Source organism: Zootoca vivipara, chromosome 8, assembly GCF_965207765.1.
Source record: "Zootoca vivipara chromosome 8, rZooViv2.hap1.1, whole genome shotgun sequence".
Classification (NCBI taxonomy): domain Eukaryota; kingdom Metazoa; phylum Chordata; class Lepidosauria; order Squamata; family Lacertidae; genus Zootoca; species Zootoca vivipara.
The window spans coordinates 6,448,560-6,474,480 of NC_142591.1; the positions used below are offsets into that span (position 1 = coordinate 6,448,560).

Below are 25,921 nucleotides of genomic sequence, written 5' to 3' on the forward strand. Positions count from 1 at the left end.
TTTAGTACCAGTCAGATTAAATCAAATAAAAAAGGAATATTCAGTGTTATGTTGGAGGGGATGCCAGGAAACAGGGAATCATATTCACATGTGGTGGGGTTGTAAAGATGTACAATTTTTTTTGGGGGGGGGAAAGGGTGTTAAAGGAGATACATGTTACAGAAATCACTGGGTTAAAGCTGACCGAAAGTCCAGAGGTAGCATTATTATCAATTTACGATGGGGTGGTGGACGGTTCACAGGTTACGAAGGACCTGCTCACAAATTTATTGACAGCTGTGTGAGTTATTATAGCTAGGAAGTGGAAGCGGCATGGTGAATACAAAATAGAAGAATGGTATAAAGAGGTGTGGGATATACGGTAGCTATTTAATTAACATGTGCTATTAAGGTAAGGTGGGGAACACGCAGGAAATGGACTGTTAAAATGGAAAGGAGTCAAACCATTGCCAAGAAGTGTTGAAATATTGGGAGGTTGGATAGTTACAATGGAATGGTCTTGGGAGTAGGGTGCACATTTGTATTCTTATTTATTTATTATAATTACTTTGTCAAAATAATTTTTTTTTTAAAAAACAAAACAAAACTAATGTGGACCAAAGGAAAACAGAGCAAGACAATTGGTACTAGCTTGGTTGCCAGAGCTATTGGAAGGAGGCATACAATGTGCCATCCAACCGTCTTGGGGCAGGGGTCGGCAAACTAAGGCCCGTGGGCCAGATAAGGCCCGAGGGGCTCTTTAATCCGGCCCGAGGGGCTCTTTAATCCGGCCTGAGGACCCTGCCGCCCACCTAGTCAGTCCCTGCGCTGAACTGGCGCGGTGACTATTGCGACAGGTGCATGGGCTGCTTTGGATTGGCTCCAGGATGCTCCCACAGCCAATCCGAAGCTGCGGAAGCCTCTGGGCGGGCGGCGACGCTGGCCAATCCAAAGCCGTGCCCGGTTTCCTCAGCATGTGGGCGGCAGGGCTTCGGATTGACCAGTGTCGCGGCCATGGACAGAAGCTGGCGGGCGCGTTGCGGGGCTTCAGCCGGAGCTTGGTGCACCTGCTGGCGCTGCGCCCGGGAAAGCTCTCTCAGAAACGAGAGGCAGCGCCACCACCGTCAGCTCCCAACTGCTGCCGGAGGGGGGGAGGGGCTGGGGAGAGAAGCCCCCCTCCGCCGGTGCGTGTGTGCGCATGTGCGCAGTGGTGTACCAAGCCCAGGCGGTACCTGGTGCCATAGCTGCCAAGTCTCCCGTATTCCCCGGGAAATCCCCGTTTTTCCAGCTGTTCCTAGCTGAAAAAACGGATTTTTTTTGTTTCCCCCCCGGTTTATTCTGGTGCGGTGGCTATTTTGGAACTGGGCGGAGCATGCTCAGAAGCGACTTTTGATGCTGCTCTGCCCAGTTCCAAAATGGCTGCAGTGCGACTTCTGGCGCGGCGGCCATTTTGGAACTGGGCAAAGCAGCATCAAGTCACTTCTGAGCATGCTCCGCCCAGTTCCAAAATGGCGGCAGCACTACTTCCGGTCTGCTACTTCTGCCCGGTCCCTTATTTCTCCGACAGCAACTTGGCAGGTATGCCCGGTGCGCTGCCTGTGCAGCACCCCTTACAGACTGCGCATGTGCGGCATCCTGCGCGTGTGCGGCCCGTATGGGGTGCCGCTGGCACGTGGCAGCCAAGCAGCACCCCAAGTGTCAACCCCCTCCAGGGTGGCAGTTGGGGCGGCCTGCTCCCATTGCACCCCTTTGCTACGCCCCTGCCTGTGCATGGTCCAGCCCGCCAGAAGATTTGAGGGACAGTGAGCCAGCCCGCTGGTAGAAAAGTTTGCTGACCCCTGGTCTTAGGGGCTCCACTCCAGATTTGTGTAGGGCTTGTTCCTTAGTCCTTTCTTCTCTCAAAGATGTCCTGCCAGGCAGCTGGTACGGATTTTTACTCCCAAAACCTTTCTCACAAATATGTATAGCTGTAAGGCAGAAGACGTTTAGTACCAGTTTGCCTTCTCCTAGAATTCAGGGGTGGCCAACTCCCGAGAGACTGCAATTTACTCAGGGTTAAAAAATGGCAGTGATTTGGGGTTCAGGTCAAAGTCGTTGAGCTTTTTTTAGGGAGGAGGAAGGCACCTTTTCCCTTTTCAGGGGGGTTCAGGTCTAAGTTGTTGGGCTTTTTTAAGGAAGGAAATCCCTGCTTTTGGGGGTTCAAGCTTTTTTTAGGGAGCCCATGATCTACTGGTGATCTACCACAGATGTCCAGTGATCCTACCAGTAGATCACGATCTACCTGTTGGACGTGCCCGTCCTAGATGGACGAGCTTCCCAGGTATGGGGGTTTAGGGGAGGGGCTAGTACCTCTGGTGCGGGACACGTGTTTCTTCTGGAGTAGTTTGTCCACCTTTGGTCCGCACCCTGCACTCACCTCTCACCTGTGGCTCCTAGAGGTTGTCAGCATGAAACAGCGGCCACACCTTGGGAACAGCTTTGACAGGCCATCTAAACCAGGTGAGGCTAGCTGATGGGTCTCAAACCCTCAGTGACTTAGGGACTTCCCCTGCATACAAAGACAGACTCCAGAAGAATGAGTGGACCAGACCACAGTGGGTCCAACTGTCAAGAAGGTGGTTACTGCACTGTGCTGTAGTATAGGGAAATAAGCATCCCCTCTATTCATCCAAGTTATTTATAAAGACGTTGAACAGCACAGGGCCAAAGGCAGAGTCCTATGACACCCTACTTGAGATTCTTCTTTCATTGATGCAGAGGGATGTTTGGGAAGTCGTTTTAAACAGATGAAGATCCATCTAACCGTGGTATTATTCAAATTACATTTTACTAGCTTGTCAGCAAGGATATACCAGGAGACTTTGGCTTGTTCCCAATAAAGTCATTGCATGAATGGAATTCATTCTACTTATACAATGGAATTTCCCCTCTCTATTCTCCCCCTGTGTGTGTGTGTGTGCGCATGCATGCATGCATGCATGCAGTCATCAATCAATCAATCAATCAATCAATCAATCCACATACATACACACAGACACACATGGCCTGGAGCAGGTTTGGAGATGGAGCAGGGAGGGCGAATTCCACTGCTTCAGTCATGTGATTACTTTAGCTGAATACAACCCAATGTCCACTACAACAGTTCCATGAGCTACCAAACTACTAACTATCAAAAAAGGGTGGTTATATATATCTGCTTGAGCTTCAAAACCTCAAATTAAAAATTGTTCAATAAAATGCTGTGAATTCACCTTTTATTTTTAAGAGAGAGCTGTAATAGTGCGCTTGCCAATTGAAATAAAACCAATTTTCTTTTCATTATCTCTGATGGAACATAGTATGTGGTGTTCTGTTCTTCAACTCCTTTTCTCTTCCCTTGCAACTACTCAGACAGGCTGCCTGAGAACACATGGGAGATTAGTTCTACTATCTCCTTTTTTGAGATCCACTCTTAAGACACATCTGAAAGTACTTTTCACACTGCATGATAGCACCCCCCTCAGAGTTAGCAGTCCTCAGATACCAGAGTTCAGGACACTAACAGTTTCTGCTCCACAGGGAAATAGACAAAGAAACAGTGAAGAAGAGACTGACAAAGGAGCTTAATTTTTCAAAGCACAGACTGTCAAGAATTCAGGAAGAGACCTGCTCTTCTTCAGCCCTTTCGTGTGCCGCGAGATCCAAATAGTAGGTTGTCTTACAGACTGCACAAAGCAAAAGAAATAGTGACATTTGTGGGAGAGAGAAAAACCCAACAAGCAGGAGACGCCAAGCCTCTCCCTGTAAAATATGCAGAGAATGGTATTGGTTTTAAAAACATAGATTTATCTGAAATGAAAATGAATTACGTGCTTGTAATTTAATTCTGTGACAACTATTTCAACATTATACTTAGCACTTAATGAAGTCTGCTGAGGCAGAATTTCTTAGCTACTTTCTAAATCAATGGTGTAATGATTCAATATATCTAACAATAATGAAGTCTACTGAAGCAGAATTTCCTATCTGTTTAAGAAATTAATGGTGTAATGTCAGTATGTCAGAAGTACAGTAAAGACTCAGCCTTTAAACAGGAATTTCTGCACAAGTAGCAAGATCCAGACCCTTGAGAAAATATTACTAGCACCAGGAATGTTCATTAGAGTCCCTTTACTATGAGGGCTGGGATCATTTACAGGGAGAGGGGGTGGGGTGTCTACTGCAGCATCAACGCGAAAGCCGTGAATTAGCCTCATAAGACAATTCAGGGCTTCCCTCTCACATTAGGGATGGAAATCATGCTGCTGGTGGGATGGACAAATTTCAAGTCTTCTAAGTGCAAAAGAAAATCCAGGAAGCTTTGACATTTGGGAATTAAGATTCACCGGAAAGTAGCAGCAATTCTCACTATACAGTCATCCCATTTGGGGCTTCTAATGTACATTCCGGCGATCTTGGCATCTTGCAACTATGCATCTGCTGTGTTACTAGCTGTCCCTCTTTGGTGCCTGGAAACCTCTCAAAGCCACCAGAACCTCACATAGACAATCAACATGATAAAGAACACAGCAACAGCAGCAAGCTTGGCATAGGTGGAACGCATGTTCAAATATTTTGCATCCTGGCGATATTTCTTCGACAAACTGGACAGATTGTTTGCCTTGGAATCCAAAGCTGTTTCAAAAGAACAAATAAATAAGACATATTAGTATTTGTAGGTGTGCAGTTATGGATTTATATCACATTGCCATATATTCATGCTATGCTTGAAATTAGAGGCCCGAACCTGCAGACTTCAATCTGACCTAAGAGCAGACGTTTTCATTTTCCTTGTTGGAAAAATTACAGGAGGACGACAGTTTCTGTCAATCACCCAGTGTCTATTATCTTCTGTTAATCAAAAAGTTTGCTTTTCGTTAGAGAAAGTGGCTTACATTTATTCCAGCAGCCACCCTTCACCTGAAAAGTCTCTCTGGAGGGATGTGGGACTCTTCTGAAGAACGTGGGAGGAAACATTGGGGGGGGGCTGCCCATAGTCAGGTTTGAATTCAAAGATAAAGGAAGTTCACAAAAGGGATGTGTCTTCTCCCATCCTTCCTCTATTGATTTGGAGGGTGCTCCCACCCCACTTTCTGCAAAGGTTTTCAGAGAAGTCACAAGCAGCTGCAAGTGGGGAATGGGAGGGAAGCTGCCCTTCCATTTATTCCCGTAGGTTAATGTATCTTAGGACCCAAGCAAGAGCTTACTAAAAACTCCTCCTTGGTTTCTAGAACTCTGACGTTGCAGCGATAAGGTGGTGGAAGTACTAGCTGAGAAACTGAGGCACTGCCTGGGAAGTCATGGAATCCAGAAGCTGCTATGGGCAGGATGAGTGCGGACTGAGCGAAGCCATCTTTCCCCACAACTTTTGAATTGTGTTACATCAAATATTTGGTGAATATGTGATGTGTATGTTTCTCATTCAAAAGTGTCTCAATCAACAGCTAATACTGTTGGTCAATGTTCTGAGTTTATTATCCCCTACAAGCTCTGGTGTATCATTTTAAACATGTAAACTGAAGGCAAACTGTGCATACTGAACTCATGTCAGAAGCATGCAAAACTGAGTTCTTTCTCTGCAATGCAACCCAGTCAAGTTTTTTTCTGCATCGCTGGATGTCGGCCTACGTAAGAGTCTGTGCATCTGCCTTTTATGATGACCTCAGGCGGCTCACCTATCCTTTCTGAAAGTACTTGCAACTACCCTCCCTCACAGACTTCCAGTTTTCATATTCTGTGGGATAGATAAAGGTAAAGGGACCATTAGGTCCAGTCGTGACCGACTCTGGGGTTGCAGCGCTCATCTCGCGTTATTGGCCGAGGGAGCCGGCGTACAGCTTCCAGGTCATGTGGCCAGCATGACAAAGCCGTCTTAGAATTTTGAAGTGTCAGGCATAGCTCTAGTGGCTTTAGCCCAAACGTAGCAGAGTTTTCCTGCACAGCGCAGAAGCTAGTTGAGGTGGAAATGACTAGTCGGCTAGACGCAGAATAACTATTTACAGGATTTATTAAAAGAAAATAAAAGCAGCAGAGTTTCTGCATACAAAGCAAAGCAAAATAAATCCTCTCTGTCTCTCTCTCTCCAACCACACGCAGCACTCCTACTCCTAACACCCAACAAGAAACAACTGTGCTAGCATTCCTAGATAACAGAGTTCAGTGCTGGCCGTTAACCAATCAGAGAGTAGTTTCCAGGTCAGGCAGACCTTGGCTTTCTGCCAAGAGTAAATTGACACTGCCTTGAGTTAATTGTATGAAGCAAGAATCTGAAAGTTTCCCATGAGAAACAATTAACAGAAACTGAACAAGCCGCTTCTGGTGAACCAGAGCAGCACACGGAAACACCGTTTACCTTCCCCGCTGTAGCTGTACCTATTTATCTATTTGCACTCCGTTGCATGGAATCGAACTGCTGACCTTCTGATCGGCAAGCCCTAGGCTCTGTGGTTTAACCCACAGCGCCACCTGCATCCCTTATTCTGTGGGATACATGCCCAAAATATTTATATACCAGGATACAACTACTGCCAATAACTCATCACTTGCTCACTGCTGCCGCCACCACCCAGCCCCTTCTTTTCCTGTGCCCTTGGAAGTGAGCCCCACTTCTCCATTAAAGAGAAGCTGGACGCACATATTATGGGCACAGCAAGTGGAAGAACAGTTTGTCAGACTTTCAACAACTGCCCTGAATTCTATGATAATGCACCTCCCACATTTTGGGTCTGGGGTGGGACATGTAATGGCAAACTGCACAAGCTCACATCTGCACAACTGCTGCTCAAACAAAAGAGGAAGCAAGGCATTTTGAATAGTATGAATCAGAAGCTACAGAGGTGGAGAAGCAGAAGCTACAGGGGTGGAGCTCCATCACAGAAAAGAAAGTTGCTATACCATTTGTCCAGGTGATGGGCTGCCAAGTTAGGCATGGTTCCAGGTCGTGTCCCATTGCTGAAGCAATGAGGTATGAAGATACCTACCATAACCAAGGCAGCTTGTTCAACATACAATTGAGATGGACATTCTGCCTGCTTTGGCGTTAGGGCAAAATCAGAAAAGGCAGATCTCTGTTCTGAGGAACTTATAATTTAAGCATGACGAAGAAGAAAAAGATGAGGAATGGGATATACAATGTAACATGGGAAGGAAGAAAACAAAAGAAGATACATATATCTAGGCCTAATTTAACTGGGAATGATCAATATGACGAAGGTCTGGAAACCGAGCCTTATGAAGAATGGTTGAGGGAGCTGGGTATGCTTAGCCTGGAAAAGAGGAGACGGAGGAGACAGGATAGCCATTTTCAAATATCTAAAGCACTGCCACATGGAAGATGGAGCAAGCTTGTTTTCTCTTGCTCCAAAAGGTAGGCCCTGAACAAGAAAGGAGATTCTGACTAGACATCAGGAGGAGCTTTCTGATGGTAAGAGCTGTTTGCCAGTGGAACCCACCTCAAAGGGTGGTGGACTCTCCTTCACTGGATGTTTTTAAGCAGATGTTGGATGGCCATCTGTCATGGATGTTTTAGCTGATATTCCTGAACTGCAGGGGGTTGGACTAGATGACCCCCAGGGTCCCTTCCAATTCTATGATTTAAAGAAAAAGAAATAAGTGGTAACACCCAGGTGTTATGGGAGAAGAGTTCAAGGTACAAGGGATTGCGAGAGAACAGAAAAAGAGTAGGAGACTTTAAGATGCTAAGCGTGCAGTCAAGTTTGGGGAAGACCGTAGGACACAACATGTCATGATTAAAGGCTTAACACTAGTACGGGGCAAAGCTGTAGGGTGCTTTAATTCTAAGGAGAAGAATAAAGATGTGTTGGATGGGCAAGGAGATGAGAAACCAAAGCAGAGATGACTGCTGGAGCACTGCTGCAAACAGGGGTCAACATGTTTTTGCCTAGCCTAGGCTGGAAATTGCCGTGCTTGCTATGGTGCATGACATGATAGAAATTATTCCTGGTATTCCTTCAAGTAAGTTTCCAGGGGACTTAATAAAGCAAAGCAAATCAGAATAAAAACAGCTAGCATATACAGACAATGTTGCAGAAGCAGGAAAAAAAATATGTAAGAGCAGCATAAAATCACGAGGAAATATAAAACATGTATAAACAAACATTTATTTATTTTATGTCCCACCCTTTACCAAAAAATCACAGGGCAAGCCACAAAAAAAGGGGGGGGGAACCCTACATAAAAACAGTCATTTGAATATTTATGATCTGACATCAAAGTGACATCAGAGTTGGAACACATTCCATCTTGGAGCACCACAAGGGAAAAAGTAGCCACTTAAAAGGTAATGGGACCCCTGACCATTAGGCGTTCATCTCGCTTTACTGGCCGAGGGAGCCGGCGTTTGTCCGGACAGTTTTTCCGGTGTCATGTGGCCAGCATGACTAAGCCGCTTCTGGCGAACCAGAGCAGTGCATGGAAACGCCGTTTACCTTCCCGCTGTAGCGGTACCTATTTATCTACTTGCACTTTGACGTGCTTTCGAACTGCTAGGTTGGCAGGAGCAGGGACTGAGCAATGGGAGCTCACCCCATCGCAGGGATTCGAACCGCCGACCTTCTGATTGGCAAGCCCTAGAGACTCTGTGGTTTGACCCACAGTGCCACCCGCGTCACTTACTATACTGCAATTCCAATGGTGCGGGCCCCCGTAATAAGCCATCTGTTAAATATCTTAACGTATGGGAAAGCGTATGTGCATACAGGGTGTGTTATATTGCACAAAGCAGCTTGCCACCACTTCCCCCTTTCCTACTGCATAGGCTACAATCGCATCTGATCATCCCAGAAAAAGGCAGAGCAGCTTGTGCACCCAACAGTCACCGTACCTGAAAGTGCCTCGCCTCGTTGTAGAACTTCTTCAATGTTGGCTACCATGATTCTCTGTACGTCCTGCAACTCTGTGTTGATGGAGCCAAGGTTTCTCCTTGCACGACTGTCAATATATAGTTTCTTGGTTTTCTGGATATAAGTATCTGAAACAAGAGGTAGCTGCTCATGAATTAGTCTCTCTTCCCTTCAGTGTCCAATAGCTACTTTATGTCTCTTATTTATCCGTTTCACACATGTGGTCAGTCTTGGTTGTCCACCAATTATCCTTCTTTGGTGGCAATTTTCATTGTGATAGTGGCATTCAGGGATTCACAGGCATTCACAATCATGGTCCTAATGAAAACTGGCCCCCAATACTATTAGCTCCATTGGCGTGCTTTGGAGCTTTTTCTTCTAAAGCTAATAATGGGGTGGAATGGGAATTGTCACTGTGATCACAGTTGGGAAGGTTAAATCTACTCTCCCTGTGCACTGAGATTCTTAGGAACATTGGAACTCACCTTTACCGATTGCTAAATGAAACAAAAACACAGGTGTGTATCTTAATGATGGTTGCAGCATCACATGTAATACTAGTCCATAATTTTCCTATTAAGGTTGAGCAACCATGGTGGCAAGCATTCAGAAACTCTCACTGGTCCTAAGTACAAGAGTGTTTATAAGAGATGACACAGATCACCCAAAAACAAAGAGTCCACTGTATTTGTGTGAGGGAAAGGGATATTCACATAAGCTGACCTGATATTCTGTAAAGCGTTTTGGGATTCAGTCTCCGGGGTCTTTTTAGAGGACAGCAGTTTTTTTTAAAGGACTGTGCTAATGCAATAAACTTTCCAGGAGGGAGAACTAGGGATGGCACAAAGAGAAGCTGCCATCAGGACTACTAAAGGGACCTTGCAGGCAGGCCTTTGCCTGATGAGGAAGGGGAAGAACCTCACCAAACTCAATGAAAGAATAGGGCCTGGACACTGTTGGAACCTTCTTTCCATGCTGCTCATCGAATTCTGAGTGCAAATCTTCCAGGTATGCAAAGGCCAGCTTTTTGGGGAAGGCAGCTTCACACAACACCAGATAACACACTCCTCTCTCAATGATGTAACTGCAAAAGATACAACAGGTCTGATGTTAGCTTGACAGCAAACCAACTTCCATCTTTCCCAAATTTTCCCTAAAGACACGGAGCAATCGCCCTCTCTTTAGCAACCTCTAATCCAGCATATGGTCTACAACTCCCTATTGAGCCTCTGTACCGGAGTTTTTGTTGTACTTACTGAAAAGTCATGGCTCCTGCTTCCAAGGTGCACCTGGTCGGAGACTGTTCATTGAGTTTTCGGAACAGCTGTTTGGCTTGGCTCTGGTACTGCTGCAGGTCTCTACCAGACTACAAAACAACACAAATCTTTAATGCAAAGCTCCAACAGGCTGACAAAGAACTGGCCTTTGCTCAGAGCAAAGCGACAGTCACTGAGCCAATAGGAACTGGATCAAGAATAACCAAACCCAAATGCTTCCCCTTCTTCTTCTGCTACCAGACTGTTTCCTCTATACAACAACAGAAAAGACACCCAACTGGACCTCCGAAATTTCAGCTCAGGATTCCCAGCCCCCACAATGTGTTCTAAGAAAGCAAAATATTCAGAGCGAAGGAAGGAAGGAAGGCTGTCCCTGACTGCCTCGTCTCTTAGATGGGGAGGGGTGGGTGGGAAAGAGAAGCAGATTCATTCGGCCCTTGACTTCAGGAGCCAGGAGAGCCATTCTCGCCCGGGCCCGCTTAGCAACCGCGGACCTCCCAGGCAAGCCTGGCGGGGAGCCCCAAGGCCGACATCTCCAAGCGGACCGATGGAGGCAGCGCCCTTCTCAGCGCAGCTGTGGCGGAGCCAGGATCGCGCAGGGCTCCTGCTCCCGAGAAGCCGCGCTCGGAGTCCCGGGAGGAGGAGGTGGAGGCCTGGCCTGGCCGCCGCTCACCTGCTCGTCTTCCTGCATGGACGCGGCCAGAGGAAGCCCGTCGGCCACCCGCGCGATGACCGTGAGGAGCACCATGGCCGCCTGCCTCGCACCCGCGGCTGCCGCTGCGCCACGGCCACAGAGCGGAGCTGGCCGGAAGGCGAAAGGGAACTTCCGGGTTCGTGGGAGGAAAATGCTCCGGCCCACTTCCGTTCCGCTTTAAAGGCCCGGGCGGAACGCGGCGCCCCCCGGAGCTTCGGTTCCGCAGCTGCCCTCTCGCTTCCCTCCGGCCGTCGGCTTCTCTGTGGCGCCCCCTCCCGGGCGTGGGGAAAGGACGGTGTGCGCGGCTCGCAGCGCCCAATCCTCCCACTCTGCGTGGGGAGCCTTGGAACTCCCTGCTACAGCAGAGCGGAGCTGGATTGGGATGCGGGCGTTGGGAAGCGGCTGGAGGGAGCATCCGAAAGGCAGGCGGGTCGCGGGGAGGGAGGTGCCTCAGGAAGCGGCGGGGACGAGGCGTTTGTAAGCCGCCTGGGGTGCCTGCCAGGGGAAAAGGCGACGTACAAATAAAGAGGGATTGGCGATGTTACGACAGAGCGGTCGGGAAAGGGGCAAGGGAGGTCGGGTCGGATGTGATTCGAGCAGACATAAACCGAGGGGCCGTGGTGTACCAGTGGGTGGTTAGCACGACTTCGCAGACAGGAGGCAAAGAGTTGGCATTTGCCGCTACCGAATATTTGGCTGCAAAAGTCGCATGCATACCAAGAATTCCGTTTCAGCAAGATTCGGCGCTCAGTAGTCCAGAGTTGCGCTCGCTTTTCCAAGATGGAAGAGGCAGGCAGCCCTTTAGCTGAAACTTCATGCGGCACTTAAAACTCGCGGGTGTGTTTTTCAGTTTAGAATGCTTTTATTTTATTTATTTAATTTTTGCACGACATACAATACGGGGAAGCCAAGGAAGCCGGGCACCTGAGCTCCCCGAGTGCAAAATAAAAGGAGCCATCGGGCGGGGCAGCGTTTGCGACTCCTTCCCTGCATCCCGCAAGGGCATCTCGTAGGGAAGGGAGACCCGCGGAGCGAGATGCGGCAGCAGCAGCCCCGCTGCTCCTCTGGCACTGCGGCGGAACAAGCACCACCGTCCGCCTCCCTCCCGTCTCGGAGGGGCAGGACGCGGGGGGGGGCTCTCTTGTGACGTCACCCTCCCAGCGCCCCTCCCCCCTCGGCCGGTCACGCGCGTCCCGGGCGAAGGTCCGCGGCTGCTGCGCCGGCGCCGAGAGGCTGCAGGAGCCGAAGGGCCATCACGGCCGGAGAAGGCGAGCAGCTCGCCCCGTCCCCTCCGCCAGGACCCAGCGATGGCGGCGGCCGAAGCGCGCGGGCGACCGGGCAGCCCCCCGGGCAGTGTGGCGGCGCCGGGCGGCCCGCTGCCCATGAACCTGTTCGCGGCCTGGGAGGTGGACGGCTCCGGCCCCAGCTGCGTCCCGCGGTGAGTGAGTCCCGCCTCCCTTGCGCTGCTCGCTCCGGCGGGCCCTGCCGCCCCGTCGGGGCTCCGCCTTCCGCCGCCCCAGCCGGGATGCTCGCTCGCGCCGCTGCCTCGAGGGCAGCGCGGCCGGCGGAAGGTCGAGCCCGGCGGCGCGGTGGTCGTGTGAACGCAGCCGTGCGCGGTGCCTTAGGGGGATACCCTGCGCCTCTCCCTGCCCACCCCAGCCGGACGCCCAGCTCGCTTCCGAAATCGCTGTTGACATCGGCAGAGGCCTCCTTTGGGAAGCAAATAGCTATTTTTGTCCGGCTGCAGAAGGGAGAAAGAGTTATGCCCTGGCTTCCCCCGCTGCTGCCATTTACAGTACTGTATATAGCAAAAAAAAGAGCATGTCAGCTGCGTTCACGGCAGTTAAGGTGACCTGTAGTTTGGCCCGTCCGCAGACCGAGAGAGGGCGATGATCAGATGCTCTCTCATGCTGCTTCCTTTCTGGCTGCTCTCCGGTCTGTGCATGGGGAAGATCTCCCAGGTGCTGCAATAGGAAACCACTCTTGATTGCTCTGAAACTGGTATGAAATTCGACTGTCCCCCCCTGGAGGTCCTTGAAGCAGCTCACATCTGCTCCTCTTTGGGAAACCGCACCTTTTGAGGAGATGCATCATCAGTGACAACCTGCTCTATGGCCACCTCCAGATGCCCAGTGGTGGGTGACCACAGCGAGTGCTACTTCTCTGCCTCTCGCTTCTGGAAGGACTGGCCTCCTCCTGTCATGGTCCTTATTGCTCCTCTCCTTTCTCATCCAGATGGTGAGTGAGGTGAGGTTCGTGTGGCTAAGCCATCATTGTCAGGTAGCCAAAAATAGTGGCCATTCCTAATAGAGGTGACCCAGGTGACATAGTGCACTTGGACATTAAAAAGAACTTATGAAAAAATACCTTGCTGAGTCAATAAGCTTAGCAGGCATGGAACAAGGAGGGATGTCCTTTTGTGCATCAGGACCTGGTTAAGGAAGCAGGGATAAATGGATAATTCTCCCGATGGAGGGATATAGAAAGTGGAGTCCCACAGGGATCAATGTAGAAACCTGTGCTTTTTAGCTCTTTCATAAACAATCTAGAGTTAGGGGTGGCCAGTGCAGTAACCCTGTTTGCTGATGATAATAAAATGTGAAATTGATTTTTAGTTTTGGCCCAGTTCCCCAATCCCTAAGCTATTTCCCCCAATATCACAGGTTTTGTTTTGTTTTTAATTTGCAGGTTGTGCAGCTTGACTTTGAAGAAACTGATTGTATTGAAAGAATTGGATAAAGATCTCACTTCTGTGGTAATTGCAGTCAAAATGCAGGTAATGCAAGCCTCACTAATGAGGTGCTTTACAATTGCTAATATACTATTTACTGGGAGTTGTGTGATTTATTAGTGAAAAAAATGGTTTCATTAATATAAAGGTAAAGGTAAAGGGGCCCCTGACCATCAGGTCCAGTCGTGTCCGACTCTGGGGTTGCAGTGCTAATCTCACTCTATAGGCCGAGGGAGCCGGCGTTTGTCCGCAGACAGCTTCCAGGTCATGTGGCCAGCATGACAAAGCTGCTTCTGGCGAACCAGAGCAGCCCACGGAAATGCCGTTTACCTTCCCGCCGGAGCGATCCCTATTTATCTACTTGTACTTTGATGTGCTTTCGAACTGCTAGGTGGGCAGGAGCTGGGACCGAACAACGGGAGCTCACCCCATTGCAGGAATTCGAACCGCCGACCTTCTGATCAGCAAGCCCTAGACTCTGTGGTTTAACCCACAGTGCCACCCATCTACCTGTTATGAAACAATAAATAATTTTGATCAAGCTAGAAAAACAAAATACATATACCTAGGTATTACCGAAATGTATACCTACTGTTTCACTAAAGGACTTTCGACTTTGTGTGCTCACTTACAAAGGACGCACCACGCCAGCAGCGGCGCTTGTCATTCACAACGACAGTGCTTCTCAGACTCAACGACGGTGCTTGCCATTCTCAATGGCGCCGTATACGCGAATTTAACTAAATTTGGGGGCGCTGGGCGGATCTTTGCACCCTGGTGGCGCATATGCTAAAGACGGCCCTGGTGGCGCTGTGGTCTAAAGTACCACTTGACCCTCTTCGGCTTGCGGAAGGTCGGCGGTTCAAATCCCAGCTCCTGCCAACCTAGGTCCCAGCTCCTGCCAACCTAGCAGTTCAAAAGCATGCCAGTGCAAGTAGATAAATAGGTACCACTGTGGTGGGAAGGTAAATGGTGTTTCCATGTGCTCTGGCCCTTGATAGCCCAGTAATTGCATTAACTTGGACATTAGTTTGTGGGAAGAGTGGGAGGTGAGTGCCCAAGCCAGTATGGCCAATAGTCACAGACAGCGGAAGAGGTCATCAAACAACAGCTGGAAGCCGCCATTGCCCTTCCCTGGTCTGTAGTGACACTTTCTACAAATCTGTGTTTATTGACTAACAATAGCTGATCTGTTTTCCTTTTTCTGTGCAGGGTTCAAAACGAATATTGCGGTCTCATGAAATTGTGCTGCATTCTAGTGGGCACGTAGAAACGGAACTTGCACTGACATTTTCCCTGCAGGTAATGTAGGAATCCTTAATATTTTCCTCCTGACCCTTACTGTAAGCAGCTTAATTTAGGACATGTTTTTTTAAAACCGAAATGAAAAAAAATGACTCATTGCTCTGATTTCCCACGGCATTGTAGAGCTGGAAGAGACTAGAAGCTTGCCTCGGGATATGTAGGGTGTTGTGGAAGAATTAAGAGCAGGGGTTCCCAGCCTTCTACGGCCTTTGGCACAAACAAATGAAACACAGGCTAAAAACCAGACAAATATTCAAATAGGAAACCCTTCCAAACAGCCTACCAGTTTAATAATAATAATAATAATAAGGAGGAGGAGGGCCTTGGTGGGGCACCAAATCTGAAAGCTGCTCTGACTGCATGCATCATGTTAGGGGTCCCATGCTTTAGAGGATGCACTAGTCAAGAAACTAGATAAGGAAGGGTGGGATGTAAATGCAAATGTAATTTATTAGTGAACTAGTTTATCATCCAGTCTGATCAGGATACAAAGTACTCTGTCTACTCTTCAGGAGAGAGGAATCCACTTTTTTATTTCTTTATAGGTGCAGAACCAGCTTTCCTTTATGGCTGCTGACCTCTTCCACCAAATTTCTGTGTAGTATTGTTTACCTGCACTTTTAACTATATCCCAGTACAGTAGCTGTGGTTCTATATGGTGCAAAACCAGCCATAAAAATAAAAATAACAATATATTGCTTTCTCGAGAGATTCTGTATTTTAGGCTTGTTCCTTGCCCAATTCTTCTTTCTGTGAAGGCTCTAATAATACTAAAGGGTTTAATAATATTAAAGTCTAGTGTCGTTCATCTCAGGGTTCTTAGAGACCACCTGAGAACCTTTTTATGCAGCCTGGGACCCTCGTACTTATGGGACCGCCTCTCCTGGTATGTCCTGCAGAGGACCCTAAGGTCCATGAATAATAATAGCTTAAAGGTCACAGGCCCTAAGGAAGCCAGACTATCCTCCACCAGGGCCAGGGCTTTTTCGGTGACGGCTCCGACCTGGTGGAATGCTCTGTCCCATGAAACTAGAGCCCTGCAGGACTTGATTTCCTTCCGCAGGGCCTGTAAGACAGAGCTATTCCGCCTGGCTTTAAATTTGAATTAGCCTGATCCTCTAGTCCCTTTTCTCCTTTCCTCTTCTATGAAGAAACCCTTTCTGGGACCCTACAAATAAATTCTTCCCTGGTCTCCTTGCTTGGCCAGTTAGCCCTGGTGATCATTTGATGTCTGCTGACTGGGTCCCGCCCCCCCCCCCCGGAATGACCCATGAATTTTGGAATTTTATAAACCGGGAAGGGCGGGGTATAAATAAAAAGTTGTTGTTGTAATAAAACCTTTACATGTTTTATTTGCAGTATCCTCATTTCTTGAAAAGAGAAGGCAACAAACTTCAGATCATGCTGCAGAGGAGGAAGCGGTATAAAAACAGAACAATTCTGGGCTACAAAACTTTGGCAATGGGATCTGTGAACATGGTGGAGGTAGGCGCCGCTCTGTATAGCTCACTAACATAAAGGGTGTTAACATACTTTTTTCTCTGGTCTTCTGTATGGCTACATTGCAAAAGCATTGCTAAGGTTCTTTCAGATGTTGTGTTTATCTCTGACCGATAGCGGACTTCTAGGGACTTGGGCAGTTGGACCGTAAAAGCCAACCCCAATTTTCTTACAACAAACATAAAGTGGGTAAAATAAAATAAAATAAAATAGGGTGTTAACTTGTAAGCATGCACTTTCTCAGACATTGTGTCTTGTAGGTATTGCAGCACCCAAAAGAAGGAGTCCAAGTTTTGAACCTTTTCAGCAGCATCAAGGAAACTGCAGTCAAAGTAGCAGAGATCTGGATCTTCTCACTGTCCAGTCAGCCAATAGACCAAGAAGACACTGCTATACACATGAGCCAGAAAATCAAGTCTGCAGGTATCTCCAGACTGTAAAAAAGTTTACTTTCTGCACCTTGTGCCAATTGATGATGGAATGCTGTGGAGACAACTTTTGGGGTGCAACGGGTATTTGGGAATCTGCTCTTGAATATAATCCTTTTTCCATTTAAAGAAACACTTACATTATAAAGTATTGCAGCAGTGTATAGGAAGCCAAAAATGTGTACAAAATATATGCCAAAGAAAATGCAGTTAATATAACACTGCAACACTGGAAGATTATCAGCTGGAAGAGGATAGAGAAAGTCACTTGCTTATCCCTTATGCTCAGGTGTTATCTGTGGGATTCAGGTACCATTCTGTCCCTGCTGCCCTTTCTTCTTCTTCTTCTCCCACCCAAGAAAACTTCAGTTGTCAAGTCAGCATTTCACCAGATATTCAGGATGCTGTTGCTGAATGATGCACACAGACACAGACTCTCTCTCTCTCTCACTCACACACACACAGACACGTAATTCCATTTGTCAGATATGTTCCCACCTTGTGTCATCATCAGCAACATATGACAAACGATCGCTTACTTTCTCCAGAGTAGAAACAGATTCAAGTTTGCATGAATGAGGCATCATGTTCTTAAAACTATTATATTTCCATTACTCTAAATACAAATTTTGCTAGGGGTGCCCCCTGTAAATTCCTTACCTTACCATTTACTTGTTTATTTAAAGAGTTATGAAAAAGCTTACATTCCCCAGACTCTCTACATTTCAACAAAAATGTCTATCTAATTGTAATTCCAAGTGACAAGGTAAAAGTCTTTGAACAGAATTTCAGTTGAATAAGCTTATGCAGTTGCACTCATCCCTGAAAGTGCCCATTGAAATACAAAAGAAAGAAAATACTTGGCCATTCTTTAGGAGCTCAAACACCTTTAATGCTGCTCCTCTGTTTTTTTAACATTTGCTCACCTTCATTGGGCTACCCCAAATGCCCTCAGTTATTTTTCAGGATTGTCCTGCCAGCTCCTGCCTGCCAGCTCCCAAACATGTCTTCTCTTTCTCCTTTACTTAAGCTTTCAGGTGTGCTTAAAATAGTGGTAGTTGGAAATGATGCCTTCGGCAGCCAAAGGAAAAAGGTACCACAGCAGGAGATTGCCTGCTATTTTCCCTGGTCCTCAGTTACCGTAAGTCGGTCAGGAAGTTAGGAGGGAGCCAGAATGTTGTGTACACATTATGTCTTCAAAGCACACAGGAAGCACCCATCACCCCGAAGCACATTTGAAGCACATTTTTTTTCCAGTAAGGAACTCTGGGCACTGTTGTTTGTTACGGGTTGCTTGGAAGGGTGACTCCGTGAAGGGTAAACTACAGTGCCCATAATTCTTTACAAGGAAACATGCGCTTCAAATGTGCTTTAGATGTCTAGTGTGTATGTATTGTTAAGATCACTGCTGGTCACCAAAACACTAGAGAGACAGATTAAACTCACCCAGAAGTCCCCAGCTCTCCTATTCCTTTGAATTGGTGAGCAAGAGTTAGGATTTGGGGGGATTCTGTTGGAGTTGGGGGGAGTAAAGTGAAGAACTGTAAGAAAAAGGGTGGATTTTAAATAAAATAATATAAAGTTTTAAAAAAATCCAACTTGAATTGTATTGGTAATGAGCTGACAAATGAAGGAAGCAGGAATAGGGATTCATTTGGAGAGGGGGCTGTTTGCAGAATGAATAAAATGGCAAGGATGCGCAATGAAGGCAGGGTATTAGAACCCAGGGTTTTGGTTGGTTTTTATTTTATTTTATTTTTAAAAAAGCAATAAGAAGTGAAATACGTGCAGTTAGCAAAATGAATGCAAATAGGATTGTACTGCATTCTGTGAATTGTGCGATGCAGCACACTGGGTTCTTTGTCAACTGTATGCAAAGGACAAAAAAGTTGAAAAAAACAGAAAAGATACAAAAAGAAAATGTCTGATTTTCCATCTGCTGATTACATAAAAAAAAGAAAAATATACTTAGAGCGTTCAGTCCATGCTAATATCCATCTTCTCCACTTTCTGTTAAACAATATTTCTTTTAAGTCAAGGTGTCTCAGAATCTTGCATTTTATTTCCCCACAAAAAGTCCAAGATAGGTTTCATAATTGTTTTTGTTACTGCTTAATGTCAACTATATTTTTTTTCTTTGGACTTCCTCTTTTGTATCTACAATTGTGTCCCAATCTCCTCTGCTAGGACCTTCCATTTTCAAGAGAGAGTACCATAACTTTAGTAGCATCATCCTCCGAATTCTGTCCAAATTGTATGCAGACTGCTTTCACTCTGCTAGAACTGAGCAAAGGCCAGGATCGAAGTTTTCCCAAAGCTTTTTCCCCCCTCAACTCTTGCAGTTCCTGACTTGCCGTCTTCAGATGGTTTTAATAAGAAGATTAAAACCAGAAGACTAGAAAACAACAACTGTGAAATTGCCATAACAGCCCTTGCAGTTTTCTTCCTGGTTTGCCTTTAAACCAATGTGCAGTTGTTGTTTTTAGTAAGAGCATAATCCAATTGCTTCTGTATCATTCTTCTTTCAGACAACTATTCCGAAGAGGAATATGAAAGCTTCTCTTCAGAACAAGAAGCCAGTGATGATGCTGTCCAGGGACAGGTATTGTCTAAGCAAATAAGCCCTTTGTAATTATCTTAAAAGTTAAAAATGCAAGGGAGTGGACTGATTATTTCATTCATTTATTTTATTCAAAACATTTAGCCACTTGATAACCTATCAGAGCAGCTTCAAAGAGAACTGAAGGATTTATTAGGATTTCCCACCCCACAAGATGCTGGATCCAAATGGTTTTCTTATGGCTTGGGGAAATTTTTATTGTCACCCATTGATGGCAATCCTTTGAAATCCCCAGTCCCCTCCTTCAGTTGGTCATTGATGCTCCTCGATGGTTGATTCTGAGGAAGTTGATCCTCTGAACCACCCTCAAAGAAGCAAACTGGAAGAGGGTCTCCAATGAAGAGCTGAAGGTCTTGCTAGGTTCCTCCGGTCAATATCTAGAAGATAGCGAGGTGCTGAGCTTTCAAGAGGTTTACGTCAAAACCAGCACTTTGAACTGGGCTCGTAGCTGCTGTTGGCATGGTAACAGAATTAGTGTTATAGGTAACAGAATTAGTGTGATAGGAACAGTTGGGACAGCTGCATTCTGCACTAATTGTATGTCCGCATACATTTTAATTAATTAAAAAACGCTTGCAAGGCATTCCATCTGCCTTGATGTTGCAACACACCTATTTCCCTCATTTGACCCTTGTTGATGATAATAACATACTTTTCTTTTTTCTTCAGGATTTGGATGATGATGAGTATGAGTTGGGAAAGCCAAAGAAGCAGTGGAGATCGATAGTAAGAACAGCATCCATAACCAGGGTTGGTGGAAATTAATTTTACTAACATTGATGTGGATTGGGACCTAAACGTCTGCCCAGAACGAAAGAGTGGGCTAGAAATGGCACGTGGTTTGGAGGAATGCAAAGCTACGGCAGTTGTGTACATATTTTTGTTTTGTTGTGCTTTGAGTGTAATGCATACAGAACAGCATTATGGTTACATGCATGGCAGGGGAGTAACGTAAGCAGAGGAAACCTTTGTTTTGGTGGACTGAGGTTCCTTTTTTGTTCTGACCCTTTTCCCAAGGAGCCTAAGAGGGCATACAGAAATTGCCCCCTCTCATTTGATCTGACATTGCCTTGAAGGGGGCTAGGCTAGGTGGGAGGGATTGGCCCCAAGGTCAGTTGGGGTGCTTCATAGCTGTCCCAGGTGGCGCTGTGGGTTAAACCACTGAGCCTAGGGCTTGCTGATCAGAAGGTCGGCAGTTCGAATCCCTGTGACGGGGTGAGCTCCCGTTGCTCGGTCCCAGCTCCTGCCAACCTAGCAGTTCGAAAGCACGTCAAAATGCAAGTAGATAAATAGGAACCGCTACAGCAGGAAGGTAAACGGCGTTTCCATGTGCTGCTCTGGTTTGCCAGAAGCGGCTTTGTCATGCTGGCCACATGACCTGGAAGCTATACGCCGGCTCCCTCGGCCAATAATGCGAGATGAGCGCGCAACCCCAGAGTCGGTCACGACTGGACCTAATGGTCAGGGGTCCCTTTACCTTTACCTTTAGCACAGCTACCCCTCTGGAAATTTTTTATTAAACTTGAGTCTGATTCAGTAATAGCTTCCTCCTTCCAAAGAGTATGGAGATAGCAAGGTGTCCTTTGCACCTTTCTGTCTATGGGGGAACATTCAGGGTTCAGCGTTCCAAGCAAACGTTTTTTAGCTTAGGTCAGTGGGCTTGATGAGACTTGGCTCACACTCAGACACATCTGGATACGTGCACCAGGGAGACAACCCGCTACCCGCTTGTGCCCTGAATTTGAAGCACAGACCTCCCGCCTGGGAAAAAACCAAAAACATGACAGTTCTCACAGGCTAGAGTTTCGTCCACAACTACTCTACTTCCGGCACCTTAAGACTGGGTCTTGGACCTGGGGGAAAGAGAAATTCCCCCATGATGTGGAGCCTACACAATACAAAACATTGTTGCTGTATGTAGGTTTTATTTTATTTGTTTTTTTTAATATATTTTGGAAATGTACATCCAGTTTTTTTTCCTTTAATTTTTTGGGGGGCCCCCAAGAGAGTGGGGCTCTAAGCTATAGCTTGTTTAGCTTATACGTAAATCCGGCACTGGCTTAGGGAGCTGTTGTGTTGCATTTGCTGTATGGGTTCAAGATAGGATCTCCTCCTTTTATGCCTTTGACACAAATGGTATTTAAAAGCCATTCCCCTCTTTCACTTGGCGGGGTTTAAAGTCCTGCCTCTTGCTTCCCAACTACAGTACATTCTATACCAAGAGCCACTATGTTGCTGTATACTCTGTATATGCCTGTGGCTGCCCTTGTTGCATGGCCCCTCCCCCTGGCGGCTTGAGAAGAGCATTTCTCACCCAGGTAGGTTTTAAATCTTTGTCCCTGGTGGGATTTGTGTTCTTTATACAGGGCCCCTGCCAAGGGAGCTGTGTGGCTGATCGATTGTGTTGTGTCCTTTTTCTCCTGCCATACACATTGCTTCTTGAGAGTCCCATGGACTGCAAGAAGATCAAACCTATCCATTCTTAAGGAAATCAGCCCTGAGTGCTCCCTGGAAGGACAGATCGTGAAGCTGAGGCTCCAGTACTTTGGCCACCCCATGAGAAGAGAAGAATCCTTGGAAAAGACCCTGATGTTGGGAAAGATTGAGGGCACTAGGAGAAGACGACAGAGGACGAGATGGTTGGACAGTGTTCTCGAAGCTACGAACATGAGTCTGACCAAACTGCGGGAGGCAGTGGAAGACAGGAGTGCCTGGCGTGCTCTGGTCCATGGGGTCACAAAGAGTCGGACACGACTAAACGACTAAACAACAACAACAACACATTGCTAGCAGGCTAGCATTTATATTTATGTGCACTCCAATTGTTTTGGAGTTTATTTATTAATTATTTGGCTTAGACACTCAGACATCTAGAGGGATAACTTAGTGCCATGTCTTCCATGCAAAAATACAACAAACCTATATCCTTCAAACGTAATCTGTGTGTCATGGATTGCAGATTTTGTTGCAGAGTCAGTTTGTGGGAAACCGTGTTCTGCTGAAAAAGGCTCCGTTTTCTGTAATTACTTGTTTTTAATCTTGTGTTAAGAGGCAAACAAACAAACAAAACAAAAACAACATGTTAAAAATTTGTGTTGACGGAGCTGACTTTGGGTGAAATGCAGAGCTAACTATTCCTAACAAACTAATACAACATTACACCTCTGTTAGGCATTTCTAGTGCCACAGAGTTCTAGGGTTGAATACAGGTGATTGGAGATCAGGAGTGAGAAGAGCTCATTGGCTTCTCTGCAAAAAAAGTAAGAAAGAAGTTACTTGTCAGGAATTAATTAATCCTGCTCCACTAAAACTGCAAAGTGAATTGTGGAATCCAAGCACAACTTCATATAGCGGAAAAAAGGGAGATTGTGCTAGACCTCTGTGGCCTCCAGGGCAATGAGCGGCTAGCTATGTCATTGCACTAGAGGAATATGAGATATCTCTGCCAACACAGGGACATCAGTTTGCACGCTTTTCCCAGTATGGATCTGGAACTGGCTGTCCTAGCTGAACTGGAAATTCTGGCCCAATTCCTAGTCCCTCAGTCCCCCAGATGAATAAGCAACAGCCGTGGCCCACCTTTTGTAAGCTATTTGCACGTATTAACTGAGTATAAATGGTGCACGGTTTGTAGCGGTGCTGTACTTCGACACACAGATACTGTGTGCTTTAGTGTTGTATTGATTGTAATCGTTTACCTTTACAGCAGCAAAACTTCAAGCAAAAAGTAGTGGCCCTGTTGAGAAGGTTTAAAGTATCTGACGAGGTAAGCTGTCTGTGGTTGCTGTCTCCAGCAGCTGCTCCCTTAAATTCTGCATGGGTTTTGCATTATCCATCAGGCTAAGGGGACTTTCATCAGAAATGCAGAACCTCTTTTCACAGCAGGGATTGGAAACCTTTATCATCTTCTTGGGCGACCTCCTGGGGACTGTGATGGGCAGGGATGGGGGCAAAAGCAAATGCCACAACAGATGTGACTCTTGTTTTTGCACAATAGGCTGCATTCAGCTGGGCATTTCTGCACACACCCTCATGCATTCATTCTTCATTCCAGCCAAGGAATGGAACTTGAAGCTGGGCCGTGTGACCTGGGCAAAGTTCCAAGTGCCAAATAAAGAGGCTTCAGTCTCTGGGGCCGAGGTTCCGGACTTCTGAGGTTTTACACCAAGGCAGTTCTCTTAATGGTGGCAATGCACGCCCTAGTTTACCTGCCTGATTTTAATGATCTGGCAAATATTGCCTTTTGTGTATGAAGCAACTAAGTTTGCCATTGGTATGAGCTTTCATGTGCATGCACACTTCTTCAGATACAAAGTATGAAGCTTTGTAAGCCTTCTACAAGGGCGTTTATGTCATTGCCGAAACTGAATGGCCTGAGTAACCTTCTGTACTTGGGTCTCTTCTAAACTGAAATAGGATAACAGGGGAAACAAGAGCACAAAACATTATTTTTGTATAATGTGAGTGATCAGTGTTTTTGAAACATTAAGCCGCTTATTTTTAACTAGCTGACCCTGCCACACATTGCTGTGGGTAATCCCTGTGACTGCCCCCACCCTGTGTCGATCCATGACGTATCCTGCCCCCCCACCCTCCGGCTTATCCCTTTGATTTCCCCCACCCTGTGCTGACCCATGATGTATCACGGCCCCTCTTCCCTGTGACTGGTCCCATCATGTCGTGACCTGTCGTGTCCTGTCCTCCCCCAACCCCCACCCAGGCGAGTCAGTACCTCCATTCGGCCTAGTCTGTAAAGGCTTCGGGCTAGTATGTAAACTGCAGCCGAGGTGCTATTGAGAGGGAAGGTTCTATAGGTGTAGTACCAGTGTAGCCACCGCTAGAGGGCACTGGTTTGCAACCTGGTTCTTTTCCCAGCATGCACTTTTGGCTGAGTGGTGCGTTCTGGAACAGGGTTTTTTTGGGGGAGTTTTATGTGGCCCAGCTGTTGCATCTGTCCACGCAAAATGTCTTATATTAATCTCATATTCGCATGTGACGTTGTGTCAAAATTTCAACACATTCGGTCTAGCGGTTTTGTAGATCACTCAAGCCAAACTAACAGGGAGGCTATACCACTTTTAAATTGTTATACACGGTGCTTTGTTTCTAGAAAAAAAAGGTGCCGATACTCTGGGCAGTTGCCCTGGCTGAAAAATTTCCTCGGGGCCAGGTAAAACAATTACATGTAAGACAAGTACATGTTTTCTTGGAACTTAATTAAGATCTTGGTATACAGTTATTACATGATGTGTGATAATTAAATGACTCGCTGCAATGCCATATCTTTTCCTGTGATCTCAGTACTTTACTGCCTGGCTTTGGGAAGGAAGCATTGGGCTTCAGGATCCTGTCAGAGCTTCGTGCTACTTCCCCAAGCCTGGGAAGTGTTTGACCAGCTTAGGGAAGGAGGTGCGAAGCTCTGCCAGGGTCCGAGAGCCCTCCTGCCTCCATCTCCTCCCCCCAAAGGTTGCATACTGCAGTGTAGCAACAGGGGGGAAAAGCACTGATTATGCATACTTTTAAATAAATAAATATGAGTAGAGAAGACCCCCTGCTGCAGAAGATCAGCACCAACATGAGAAAAGCAGTGAAGCTGAGCAATGAGAATGCAACAGAGGGGCAGGACTTGCTCTCTTCATACAGTTCTAATTGTGTGGGTGTGGAGTTGTGAAGAGGGCCCATAGCTGCCAAGTCTCCCGTTTTCCCCGGGAAACCCCCGTTTTTACTTACCTTTTCCCGGTGGTCCCCCGTATCACTTCGTCTCCCGTTTTTCTCCGTTATTTTCTCCTGCCGGTGGCCATTTTTCTTTCTTTCTGATTTGCCCTTCTATGGGCACAAAAAAATGGCCGCCGCCGGCTTCAAAAGTCGCATCTACGCATGACTGGACGTGCGTAGATGCGACTTCCGGTGTCGGCGGCGGCCATTTTGGTGCCCATAGATGGGCGGGGCGACACCGGAAGTTGCGTCGACGCACTTCCGGTCATGCGTAGAAGCTACTTTTGAAGCCGGCGGTGGCCATTTTTGGTGCCCATAGAAGGGCAAAGCGACACCGGAAGTTACGTTGATGCAACTTCCGGTGTCACACGGCTACCGGTCCTGGATTCTGCAGTCCGGGACTTGGAAGGTAAGAGAGGGCCTAGATGAGGCATCCCCAAACTGTGGCCCTCCAGATGTTTTGGCCTGCAACTCCCACGATCCCTAGCTAAGATGATCAGTGGTCAGGGATGATGGGAATTGTAGTCCAAAACATCTGGAGGGCTGAAGTTTGGGGGTGCCTGGCCTAGATATAAATAAAAAGTTAAAGGTACCCCTGACCATTAGGTCCAGTTGCGGACGACTCTGGGGTTGCGCGCTCATCTCGCTCTATAGGCCGAGGGAGCCGGCGTTTGTCCGCAGACCAGTCCGCAGACTTGAATGCAATTAATGGGCCCAATTTTTGTTATGCTAATAGCAGCCCCAAATAAATCTTAAGTTGCTTCAGGATTGCAGGGAGGACTGCCAAAGTCCT

General features: G+C 46.9%; 2 protein-coding genes across 18 annotated transcripts in view; one reads left to right on the plus strand and one right to left on the minus strand.

The window, feature by feature from the left end:
- Nucleotides 1-3,216: 3,216 nt before the first annotated feature.
- On the minus strand, nucleotides 3,217-10,932 carry LOC118079363 (vesicle-trafficking protein SEC22b). The gene is made up of 5 exons (XM_035103510.3): nucleotides 10,809-10,932; nucleotides 10,115-10,224; nucleotides 9,782-9,942; nucleotides 8,840-8,986; nucleotides 3,217-4,632 (listed from the first exon to the last, which is right to left on the minus strand). Exons 1-5 carry the CDS (start codon nucleotides 10,881-10,883, stop codon nucleotides 4,478-4,480), a joined length of 648 nt encoding a protein of 215 aa, XP_034959401.1. The 5' UTR covers nucleotides 10,884-10,932; the 3' UTR covers nucleotides 3,217-4,477.
- Nucleotides 10,933-11,999: 1,067 nt separating this feature from the next.
- PACS2 (phosphofurin acidic cluster sorting protein 2) overlaps nucleotides 12,000-25,921 on the plus strand; it is a 45,597-nt gene continuing 31,675 nt past the window's right edge. For 6 of the 17 annotated variants that reach the window (XR_015951610.1, XR_015951611.1, XM_060278086.2 and 3 more), the window contains exons 1-9: nucleotides 12,000-12,267; nucleotides 13,518-13,605; nucleotides 14,773-14,862; nucleotides 16,225-16,350; nucleotides 16,626-16,788; nucleotides 19,322-19,395; nucleotides 20,083-20,163; nucleotides 23,120-23,179; nucleotides 24,524-24,598. Coding sequence is in view for 15 of the 17 variants with exons in the window: in XM_060278086.2 (XP_060134069.1) it covers nucleotides 12,137-12,267; nucleotides 13,518-13,605; nucleotides 14,773-14,862; nucleotides 16,225-16,350; nucleotides 16,626-16,788; nucleotides 19,322-19,395; nucleotides 20,083-20,163; nucleotides 23,120-23,179; nucleotides 24,524-24,598 (888 nt within the window). In the remaining 2 variants the exon portion in view is untranslated. The remainder of the gene's footprint in view (nucleotides 12,268-13,517; nucleotides 13,606-14,772; nucleotides 14,863-16,224; nucleotides 16,351-16,625; nucleotides 16,789-19,321; nucleotides 19,396-20,082; nucleotides 20,164-23,119; nucleotides 23,180-24,523; nucleotides 24,599-25,921) is intronic. The other 11 variants (XM_060278076.2, XM_060278079.2, XM_060278084.2 and 8 more) reach the window with 8 other exon arrangements.